General features: G+C 38.5%; 1 protein-coding gene across 1 annotated transcript; it reads left to right on the forward strand.

Moving 5' to 3' along the window:
- The first annotated feature begins 655 nt into the window (after positions 1 to 655).
- Positions 656 to 3,862, forward strand: MGP (matrix Gla protein). The gene is made up of 4 exons (XM_082635645.1): positions 656 to 782; positions 2,234 to 2,266; positions 3,005 to 3,080; positions 3,485 to 3,862. Exons 1-4 carry the CDS (start codon positions 722 to 724, stop codon positions 3,624 to 3,626), a joined length of 312 nt encoding a protein of 103 aa, XP_082491771.1. The 5' UTR covers positions 656 to 721; the 3' UTR covers positions 3,627 to 3,862.
- The last annotated feature ends 8,341 nt before the right edge of the window (positions 3,863 to 12,203 follow it).

The following is a 12,203-nucleotide window of genomic DNA, read 5'->3' on the forward strand; positions in this document are numbered from 1 at the left end:
CCTGAGAGAGCATCAGGGCACAGGTGTGAGCTCAACTCCCAAAACTGGATGGGCAAGTTGTTACAGAGCCAGTTGAGGAAACAGAACTCAGGGGGTCCCTGGCCATCTCTGTCCTGAGCACCTGGAAAAATGTATCAGGCTGTATCATCAGGCGAACTCCCAATTGGTTAGGACTAATAGTTTAGCCCTACTGGAAAAATAATTCTAAATTAGTGCCAGCATAAAAAGTGAAGTCCTTTCTCCCCCAGAGCCTCTCATCCATCCATCAGTGGAGCAAACAGAACACTATGGCTCTGTTTATGGACCAAACCTGAAAGACCCAAAGTCAGAGCCAGGAGGGCAGACCAGAGAAGGAATTAGAAAGGCAAACATGTGTTTGTGGCAACTCCCTTCTCCGTGGACCTGTGCCAGCTCTGACCCAGACATAGGGTGGCCACAACTTGTGTACCAGGGCAGCAGCTGCTGTAGCAGTCGGGTCCTGAAGTGAGGGAAAACTGTTCACCCGGAGTAGATAATATCTGTAAGGAATGAATATTTGGGAAAAGTCCCAGGGCTAGTTGAGTGCCAACCAGTCCCCACCTTCTCCGGCCTCCTCCCACTGGTTCCTCCCCTTTCAGCTGCTCTGATTCTTATAAAAACTCCACAGCCTTTCACCAGCACCCTGTAGGGCCTCTCTCTCCACCACTGCTGCACAAGACAGTGAGAGCGACCGGGAGACACCATGAAAACCCTGCTCCTTCTCTCCATCCTGGCTGCCTTGGCTGTTGCAGCTCTGTGTTATGGTGAGAACTTTCTCCTGCCATTTCTTTGTTGTTTTCTTTTCTGCCTCTGACTTCAGTTTACATGGATTTTTCCTCTCCCTCCTCCTCTTCTTCCCCCTTTCTCTATTATAATCTTAAAGGACTATGAATTGAACATTTCCCAAACCCTTTGAACACTGATCTGTTCCATCAAGTCTTTTTTATATCCTCAATATCCAGACTATTGTAAGTAACTTAGCAGGCAGGTTCTTTCTATGGTAAGTCAATCTACGCTTGAAAATTCTGCTGTTTCAGAAAGAAGATATCAGCTTCCCAGCCCCTAAGCTCTCATTTTTTTAAGGATGTTTGTTTAGACTTTGATAACAGTTGGTTAAGGGTATTGGATGAATCACTCACCTTTAAGAGATTCAGTTTTCACATGAAGTTTTATGTATAGCTCTCTCTAAGAGCAAGACAGTCTCATGAACTTCCGATATTTCTTCAGTGGATGAATTTTAAAATAAAGTTTTACATTTAAAGAACCTCAGAGAAAAATCGATTTCTTAGTTTCTATTGTTAAAAGACAAATTTTGCTTGGTTTCTATGTGTTGTTAAATATGTCTGTGTCTGTTCAAAGCTAATGAAAGGAAGTCTGAAGCAAAATTATTTTTGGATCATTCAGTCTTATGCTTCAATTATCTGGATATTCCAGGTATTCTGGAGCTAAATTATATTAATAACCATCTGTATTTTGCTTCTTACTCTTGAAATTATTCACCAGTTTTCTGTGTCAGAAGATTTGGTTTCTTCACCTTCTTTTTAACTTTTCAAGCATATTCACTTGCTTACAAACATGAGCTTCTTATTACCAAATTTACCTGCTGTGCCCAGGAGAGTGGTAGAAAGAAGAAAACTGTTGCTTTGGCATCATCTAAGTTCTTTTTCTGAACTGGCCTTGTGCCCAGTGTGAGATGTCAGCTGAAGCCAGTGGTTTCTGTGGCTGTCAATTTAACATAGGTTCTTAAGAGGCTTTCAGAACCTCTTAGAAACTTGTCTTGGGAAAGCCAAGCTGAGCCATCTGCCCAGCCTCCCTGGAGAAACTTGCCTGTTTTCTAGGTCCTTTGTCCCTTCCTTGGCCCTGCTTTCAGACAGGTCCCAAATTAATCAAGGAAGGCTCTCTGGAGCCTTGTGTGCAGCGCTTAAATTGTCTTATTTCTCAAGACTAAAGACTTCATAGCCCTTGGGACATTTTAGTCAATACCACGGGCACTAGCTCCTTCAACACCGGAAAAACTAAAGAGTAGAGATATCCCAGCAAGGACAGAGCTAGAGAAACAACTCATAAATCCTAAATGCCTGAAATTTGTAATAACCACGCTGCTAAATATATTTCTCCCATCCTTTTGGCTCTTCCCTCCCCTTCCTCCCTTGTATTTCGACTGTTGCTGTGTGTGAAAGGTAACAATAAAATGGGTCTTTTTTTTCAATTCCAGAATCTTATGAAAGCATGGAATCCTATGAAATCAGTAAGTGAATATTTGACTTCCTTATTGAAATCTCATGTATTGAAGTATCTATCCCAGTTCTTAAATAGACAAAAAGATAATATATTTAACAGGGAGGGAAAAGAGGGTCTCGTTTGGAAAACTAAAGTAGATTTAAAAATTCAACTATAAAAATCACCAGATGAGCAATGTTTTAAGTTGGAAATAATGTAAGATGGCAAGTATGCTTTCAACATACTTAGGAGCCATAAAATATCATTTGGAAATTTTAAGTCGGTACCACATCAACCACACAGATGGAAAACAAGGAGTAATGACAAATGACAAAGTACAGAATTGGAGGCCGAGTCCGCTGGGAGACTACAGGCATCAGCAGTTGGATGCTATCAAATAGCAACTTAAAAAGACTGAGTATAGGAATAAATAGCATATCACTCTCATCTTTAACTTGTTCATTATTTTTATGATGTTTAAACTGTTTGTTTACTGGAAATCTAAAATTATGCTTAACAAGGCCTCAGGACAGAGAGAATTTCTCCTCACAGGAATAAAAAACACAGTGAGTAGGAATACCAAAATCAGGTATTGGATCAGGCAGTTTATGAAATCTGCTTTATCTACCCATTTAATTTTCACAGATCTCTAGTTACAAGAAATGCTTGAATGAATGAGCTTTCAAATATGTTTTTGTCAGAGAATATTCATGGAAATATTTTCAACAACTGTTTCCCTAAAACTGCACTTATTTTCTATTTTAAGATCCCTTCATTAACAGAAGAAATGCTAATATCTTTATATCCCCGCAACAGAGATGGAGGTTGAAAGCCCAAGAGAGGTAGGTGACAAAACTTGATGGGGGAGGTCATCTTTCCCAGATCTGAATGGAGTGAGAAATGGGTTTTTTTCCATCATATATATTATTTCTAATTATATTCCCAAGTCAAAGAATTTAAAAACAACGTACAGAAAACAATTGAATTTCTAGAAGACTATTTTGTGAAAGGCCCAGAAAGGAGAGGGAGGGAGGAGGAAAAGGAAGACAGAAAGAAAATTTCTATTTTCATTAAAAAATAAAATCCCTTTTCCACCTTTCCTCCCTGTTCTACAAGTATCTCTTCATATTGGGGGATGAGTGAGATCTCTCTACGATATTTTCTTTTTTTTTTTTCTTTTCCTTTTTCTCATTTCTCTACTTTCTTTATGCCTCTCAATTTGGCCCTCTTTTCTTTCACTTTCTAGAATCCGAGAACACAGCAAACCTGCATATGAGATCAACAGGGAAGCTTGTGATGACTTCAAACTTTGTGAACGCTATGCCATGGTTTATGGATACAATGCCGCCTACAATCGTTATTTCCGGCAGCGCCCAGGGGCCAAATGAGATTGGAAAAATTTTCTTTCCAGAGCCTGGTGCCTGGTTTTGTATTCCCTTGCAGTAGCATCACTGAACTATATAGACACATACGAATTGCTTAATTGTTCCTTAAATGTTCTGTCTGGCTGCACTCCTCTTTCCTGCCCCCAGTTGAAAAGTAATGAAAGTGCAGTGGAGTGAAGGTCAAAGGGAAGTTAAGATGTGTGATTATTCCATAATAAACTTCTGGTTGGATATTTACATTTTGTGAGTCAGATTTCTTCTGGGAAAATGCTGAAATAGTTCAATCAAGGCCCACCTAGCCCAGAACAGTAGAGTCTGCTAATCGTATTCTAATGTTGATTAGAAGCATAAGTGCATAGGAAGAACAAATCTTAGAAGACACTCACTCACCCATAACTTGTCTAGACTCTCTCTACCTTGGGATCAGTGAATCACTGCTTCGTATTTTATGTTTTCCAGGATTTTCAAACATCATAGATGATCAGTCATATGATTTTCCTGCTCCCAAACTTTTTCCTTGGCCACCGTGCAGCATGTGGGATCTTAGCTCCTCCACCAGGGATTGAGCCCGTGCCCCTTGCATTGGAAGTGCAGAGTCTTAACCACTGGACCGCCAGGGAAGTCCCCTGCTCCCAAACTTTAAATGACTCCTAAATTCCTTCCATGTGGATTCCAGACTCTGTACCTTGGCTCATCACCCTAACCTGAATGTTATCATACCTTAAGATGCTACAGTCTTGACTCTTACTTGAGCCAAGAAAATATGAGTGCTTTCAAAATGACCAGACATTTTTACAAGATTTGATCATGGAATTTTGGAGCCATACAAAATTCTAGAGCTCCCTTAAGCCTGGTTTGCCAATGAGGAGGCTCCAGAGTCTCCTGCTTGGTAGTTAAGGACAGAGCCCAGGATTTCTCAATCCCAATTCATACCTTGTTCGCCTCTGTCATGAGGACTGGTGCATGTCCACCCCTACATCTGTTCCTTCTGGTAGGCCCACTGCCTTCATCTCTTTAGTGTAGCATCTTTCTATGCCTTCAAAACCCAGCTTAAGATTCAAGTACTTTATGAAATCAGTGATGGTTAAGTTCACCCAGCTCCCATCACACTACTCAAGCCAGTATCCAGTGCTTCAAGAATGTATTTAAAGTTACTTTGCTATACAGCAGAGACTGGCACAACATTGTAAATCAACTATACTTTAACAAAAGTAAAAATTAAAAAAAGAATTTATGTAAGGATTCAAGTACAAAGATATTATTCAATTCATGTTTTGATTAAATTTCTTTTTATGTATATTTGTTTGTCTAACATTATGGTAAGTTCTTTGAGTGCAGGCACTGTAACTACAATTTCTTTTCTCTCTATAGCCTTGTTGCTATGTCTGTTCACAAAGGGTATTCAATGAAAGCTAAAAAACCAGACTGACTAGTCATGCCTGGGAGTGATCAGCCAATTCTGAAACTGTTAAATTCATCACGTGTGTCATAGAATTTAACCCATCATCGTATTAATATAATGATGGGTGTTCTACAATTTTCTAAGCTCTATTGCATGCAGTAACTCATTAGATTTTAGAAAAATGTAGAAGATGAGTAATACATATTAGAAGGTAAACTGAAACTCAGAGATGTAACTTTCTGAAGACACTGTAGTAAATGCAGTGGCATGCCACTCAAACTGAGGCATTATTCACATGGTCACCAGATATACTGGCAGCAGTTAGGAAGGCCATAACATTCTCTCTGGGTTTCATTTTCTGTCCCATGGCCTGAAAACTCTCTAAGAAGTTGGGACAATTGTAGGGCTTACCTTATTTGTTTCCCATCTCTTTTGCATCAAGGTCAAGTAATCCAAAAGGAAGAAAATAAAATAGAGGAAAAGGAGAGCAAAACAACAAAAGGGACAAATTGAAAACAAATGGCAAGATGATAGACATAAACTTATCTCAATAATCTCATATGTAAAGAGTCTAAACAGTGTGATTATTATTTTACTTCTACCTATGTTATAGATCCTACAATACTTTTTTATTACTTTTTTTAAACAGTCAATTATTTTCTAAGAGGTTTAGATAATACAAAAATATCTCATACGTTTACCCATGTAATTTCCATTTCCAGTGACCTCATTCTTTTGTGCATCTATATTTCCATCTGGTGTCATTTTCTTCCTGTCTGAAGGACTTCTTTTAACATTTCTCATAGTTTAACATTTTCTCATAAAAAATCTGCTGGATTTTTTAAGTTTTAAAAATTTGCCTTCATATTTGAAAGATATTTTCACTGTAGATTGAAACCTATGCTGCCAGTTTTTTCTTCTAATTCCTTTAAGATATTGTTCCACTGTCCTCTAGCTTACAATGTTTCTGATATAAAATCTGTTGCCATTCCTATCTTTATATCTCTGTATGCACTGTGTCTTTTATCTCTGGCTGCTTCTAAGGTTTTTCTCTTTATCGTTGGTTTTGACTAAATTGGTTATGATGCACCTTCGTGTGGTTTTCCTTATTTTTCTTGTTCTTGGAATTTATTGACCTTCTTGAAATGAATTAACTTTAGAAATTTTCACTCATTATTTCTTCAAATATTTTCCCTCCCTCGCTCCTCTTCTCCTTTGGAGACTGCAATGACATGCAAATTAGGTCACTTGAAGTTGTTCCATAGCTTCCTGATGTTATTTTCATTTTCATAAGTAGTTTTTTCTCTGTGTGTTTCATTTTTGACAGTTTCTTTTAACGTATTTACAAGTTTACTAATGTTATCTTCAGCAATATCTAATTTACTGTTAATCCCTTTCAGTGTATTTTTCATCTCAGTCATTATAGTTTTCATCTCCAGAGTTTGATATGGGTGTTTTCGTATTCTCCATGTCTCAACATTTTTAACATCTTGGATACTGTTGTGATAACTATTTTAATGTCCTTATCTGCTAATTTCAATAACTGAGTCACTTCCAGGTTGATTTTGATTAATTATTCTACTTTTTATGGGTCATAATTTCCTACTTCTTTGAACCCCTGTTAATCTTTTATTTGACACAGACATTGCAAACTGTACCTTTTCGTGTGCTAGATATCCCTGTATTTCTGTAAGTATTCTTGAACTTTGTTCTAGGATGCAGTTAAATCACTTGGGAAAAGCTTGATCATTTTAAGTTTTGTTTTTAAAGTGAGACCAATGCAGCATTTAGTCTAGGGACAATTATTTCCCCCATACCGAGGCAAGACCTTCTGAATACTGCACCCAGTATCCCATGATTGGGTGGTAGGAATAGGCAATAATCCCAGCCCTGAGTTAGTGTCAACCACTGTTCCCTCTGTTCCACTTGGATGGTCATTTCCCCACATATATGTGCCAATCAGTTTTCTGCTGCCTACATGAGGAGTTCTCTCCACAGATATCCAGAGACACTCTGTCCTCTCCAGTATTTTGTCATGTGAACTATAACGACCATATTATCCCAGGACATACAACTCCATTTCACCTCATGATGTCCACTAGATTCCACCTTGGTCCCACCTCCCTGAACCATGGTCTGGAAATTCTCTTAAGATAATAAGCTGTGGCAATCACAGGACTCATTTTGTTTGTTTCCCAGCTCCTAGGGATCACTCTCTTTCATTGCTTGATGTCCAAGGCCTTGAAAACCATTGCTTTATATGTTTTGTCTGCTTCTTTATTTGTTTCCAGAAAGAAGGTAAACCCCATCCCTGAGACTTATTATTGGCCTAAAGTCCATTATCAGGCACAACTACTCCAAACGGTCATCCCAGCCTCAGAGTCCCCCGTAGACTTGGCTGAAGCATTTATTGCAATTGCATAAGAGTTCAAATGCTCATTCTTCCTGCTCCTACTTCCCTCTCCCCTCTCCTGTTATACTCAAGAGTACTCCCCAATAAACCATCTGTATACAGACTTCCAAGTCTTAAAGTTTGTTTCCCAGGAACCAGACCTATGACAGACATTCAGATAGTAAATTGGGAGACCAGGGTCCTTCAGCTCCAGACCTCTTGTTTTATTTATTATACAACATTAGATTCATAGTTTTTGAGCTGGCAAGGAGTTCAGCAATAACCTAATTCAACTCCCTTCTTTTACACGAGTAATTTGAGAGCTTAGAGACTAAATGACTATTGCAATGGCAGGTAATTCTATTCTCTTGAGAAATTCACTTGTCCTGACCTCATAAAATCTAATTCCTTAAGCCGATTTTTTCTTTTTCTTTTTCTTTTTTTTTTTTTTTTTTTTTTTTTTTTTTTTTGCAGTACGCAGGCCTCTCCCTGTTGTGGCCTCTCCCGTTGCGGAGCACAGGCTCTAGACGTGCAGGCTCAGCGGCCATGGTTCATGGGCCAAGCCGCTCCGTGGCATGTGGGATCTTCCTGGACCGGGGCACGAACCCGTGTCCCCTGCATCGGCAGGCGGACTCTCAACCACTGAGCCACCAGGGAAGCCCCATTAAGCCGATTTTTTAAAGGGTTATTTATAAATGATCCATATATGTGTAACAATCTCCCACTTCCCCAACTGATGAAGCTATTTTTAATGTAGTTTCTACCTCAGTCAGAATTTTATCTACCTTCTCAGTTCTATTTCTTTTTTGAAATATTCTGGTTTGTCTAGAGCTAAGACACATGAAGTGATAGGTCAAAGGTCTTATTTTTTTTCCCCATTAATGATCTTGGTAAGGCCTTTCATGGAGTAGTACGTCCTGGGAACCAAAGAGTGTTTAAACACATCCAGGATGCTCTGTTCCCTTCCCATAAAAGCAATTTAGGATTTTGGCATAGCATTTGAGAATAAGGACTTTGATGGTAGGCCTCCCAGCTCTACCACTTTGAACTGTGAAATTCTTGGTTAAGTTAATTAACCTTGCTGGGCCTCAGTTTCCTTATCTGTAAAAAAGATAATTCTAGTTCCCACCTTAGAGGTGTAAACATTAAATAAATGATTATATATAAAGTGCACAAAACACTGTCTAGCATATGGTAAGTGCTTAATAAGTGTTAGCTATTTCTATTGTTATTTTCTATTGTACTATTACTATTATTGTAATGCACTATACTCTGGATATTAAGAAATAACAAGACAGTCCCTCTTGAAGGCAGCCAGCAGGACTTATAATCAAAAACTTCTGATAGCACTGGCCAGTTTGTACTCACTCCATTCTTCCTCTCTTCTACCTATGCTGACAGAGCATGCAGTTCCAGAAGATTAGGCCAGGGAAGTTCATTCTGATTTAAGGAAAATCATGATCTTAGCTTTCATGCTCAACTGGGTTTGGAATTCTTACACCAATACTTTTATGTAATAATAAAGTATCCACATTAGAATGCAGTTAAAGTTGTATGCTCATATAGCAGTAGTGTAGTATGTTCAAGCACTATTTTCATCTATACGTCTACCTTTTTAATAATAGAAATCTGCAAGTAACCTGATGTTCTACACCCCAGTTCTTGAGTATCTTGATTATCCATCATTAGTAGACTTTCCTTCAGTTTCTCAATCCTACTGTTTCTGGCCTAGTTCCTTGTCATAATGCAGAACTCTAATGAGAGTAAATTCTATCCTAAACTCATTTTGATTTGGAACCCTGAAACTTTGCCTAGATTGCCTCTGGTTTTTTATTTATGAATTAGGGTTCTATTCCATCCTAGATGGTCCTTCTCTGGAACCCAGACATTGTTACCTCTCTATCACCAGATAAACCTGCTTCCATGACCCCTCCCCCAGTAAGAATCCCTGGCAATTGAAGTTAATTCAGACCAGAACATATTAATCTACTCTGCTTTCCCTAAAAAATGGGGCAGCTTTATGCAGGATGTGTTATACACCCTAAACTACCAAGCATTATATAGTGGTATGTTTCCAACAGGAAGAATACATGGGTCTGAGAGCTAAGGTATGAAAGCAGGAGTGGCTCTATGTATCATATTTTGTAACTCAGATGAGGAATTTATATTTTCTATCCTTAAAATTCTAATATCTGTGGGCCTGGAAATCCTGGTTCATACAGAGAGAACAATTTCACCAGGGACATTGGAAGAGTCCCATTTAAGTTCTAGCTGCTCTCTGGTCCCTTCAGGCTTTTCATGATAAAAGACCAGTTAGCAAGTAAAGGAGTCATCTTTCCTAAAGGGGATGGTTGAGCATATTCATCAGGAGAAGATAGGGTTTCTGAATCTAAGAAGGGAAAAACACATTTGCTATCCAGGTAAGCCACTGTAATATATCTCGATATTTCTCTGCCCATTCATAACAGTAAATGGACAAGTATATCAGCCATGGTCTGAGAAGGGCATGGTGATCAGCTCACACTCTCAGGAATGAGGGTCTATTTCACTTACCAACTTAGACATCTAGACAACGAGATGCGCTAACTACGAGTGAGGGAATCTAGAATGGGCCGTTAAAGAGGAATACAATGAGTATTAGTAGTGGCCTTGTGACCAGCCACAGGAGCAGGGGCTGTAGCCTTCACTACACTAACCTTCACAAGTATACTAACTTGCTCCAGGAGCGAATTATACTTCAAACATGTGAATATACCAGAGGAGAAATTACAAAGATAGTTGTTATACTAAAACTGGGAAATACATTTCTATAAAACAGCCATAGTATCCAGAAAAGTGTGACTAGAATCTATCTCTTGTAAATTTTTCCTGGAAAAGGGACCAACCAAAATCCTGGAGAAGCTGTTCCTAGAACATACTGCATGAAGCAAGTGGATGTAACAGAGCAAGTGTGGACTGTAACTGATGCTGCAGTGTTTTCCCCAGATCCCTTCTTCAGGGCTGAGGCACTCATTCCCTCAGATGCTGGCAGCTGATGGCTTGCATGTAGCTGAGTCTCTCTCCTAAAATTGCCCTGAGCTGAAGAGAGCAGCTTGCCCCTTTCTAGAAACAGTCCACATTCCAAAACTGGTCAATGCAAGGGCATAAACGCCTTAGCCCCTTTCCCCTGACACTGATATTTTTCAGTCTTGTGACTACTTCTTTCTTATCTTCCCTTCTCCTGCTACCTCACTGTTAAACAGTCAGAATGTGTCATGGCTCAATTGCTCAGTCTACGAATAGGTACACACACACACACACACACACACACACACACGTAAAGCAGAAGGAGGATATGGAAACCTCTTGGTGGGCTTTAAATTCATCTTAGGATTGAAATTGGCCCCAATTTTTCTGATTTTAAAATGTAGCTCCCCACTGTCCACCAGACTCCTTTATGTGACTGCATTATGAGATTTATCTGTTAATTTCTTTAGAGAAATAAACATCTCTTATTTCCGTGAATTCAAACATAGAAAGCTAACCAACAAACAAGAAAGACAGAAACATAAGTCATCTGGGGTTGTTAAAACGTGAGGTTAAGCTTTGAAAATACTGTTGAAGAAATGTGCCTTTTTCTCAGTTCATACAGGAGATTTTTATGGTGTTTACCTAGAAACACTCTGATTCCTTTACTTTGGAGAAAGCAATATACAAAATTTGTCTCTACCTATTTCACCTAGTGATAATAACCACTCTTTTGACAACAAACCTGTAATAAAGTAGGAAAATAATCTGCATATATTTGGATGCATGTGTTTAAACATCCCAAGAGAGAATTTTCCTTCTTATAAGGAGTCTTGGAGAGGTTTCTAAAGGGTAATAATTTTGTATTACAAAAGTACTCAAAGAAAATCTCAAGTGCCGTGACGTACTCATATGAGTGAATTAGTCCTCAAACATGAGAGCATACCAAAGAAGACATTTTAGAGCTGAGAAAGAGGAGATAAATTTTTCACTAAACGGATAAGCACACTTCTGTAAAATTGCCACAGTATCCAGGAAAAGGTGGCTAGAACTACAAAGTTTAGTTGAAGCATATGGACAAATAACACCCATCTCTCTGAAAATCTAAAATGGAATTAAGAGTTGGAAGAAAAATGAAGCAAATTTAGACCAGTTTTCCAAACGTGTGTTCTGAAGAACAATGTTCCCGTCAGCATCCTGCCAAAAGTTGTTTTATGCTCAAATAAGTTCTGTAGACTTTATAAACCCCTTTTTGGGGATATATATATATCTGGAGAGTGAAAGAGAGAGATATGATTTAATATATGAAGCCCTCATATATGATGTGTGGTCCATCAATAAAGGAATCTGAGTCTATTTAACACAGGGGTTCACAAAATAATTTGACAACAGAATATTCTTTTCAGAAGGCATTGATCAACATCTTGCACAACGTATTTTAGAATTCAGTCAAGCCCAACCTCTCACTCTTTCCTTCTGTAGCATGGCTAGTATGAATTTAACATTTAACAAACAGTTATCATGTACCTGCTCTATGCCATACAATATGGCTATACAGTAACAGATGATCATGCAGTTTGCACTTAAAACTCTAGTGTTACAAAATTCTCTAGGTCACATGATGTACTCGTTCATTTTTGGATAACTAAATGTTAGGATAGAAACTTTTTCTTATATTGCATCATTTTAAATATTTTGGCCTTAATTCTTCTCTCTATTTCACTTACCAAGCAAAATGTTACCAGTGACCCAATGCTACACATTCCATTTGCCATAATTC

The sequence above is a fragment of the Mesoplodon mirus genome (genome assembly GCF_964341445.2).
Source record: "Mesoplodon mirus genome assembly, chromosome: 11".
In the NCBI taxonomy this organism is placed as follows: Eukaryota; Metazoa; Chordata; class Mammalia; order Artiodactyla; family Ziphiidae; genus Mesoplodon; species Mesoplodon mirus.

What these genes read in the sequence shown, in the direction of transcription:
- MGP (XM_082635645.1), top strand. Translation starts at nt 722, where the DNA reads ATGAAAACCCTGCTCCTTCTCTCCATCCTGGCTGCCTTGGCTGTTGCA. An exon ending in CATGGAATCCTATGAAATCA is followed by an intron (nt 2,267 to 3,004) that starts GTAAGTGAATAT and finishes TTCTATTTTAAG; the next exon opens with ATCCCTTCATTAACAGAAGA. An exon ending in AGGTTGAAAGCCCAAGAGAG is followed by an intron (nt 3,081 to 3,484) that starts GTAGGTGACAAA and finishes TTCACTTTCTAG; the next exon opens with AATCCGAGAACACAGCAAAC.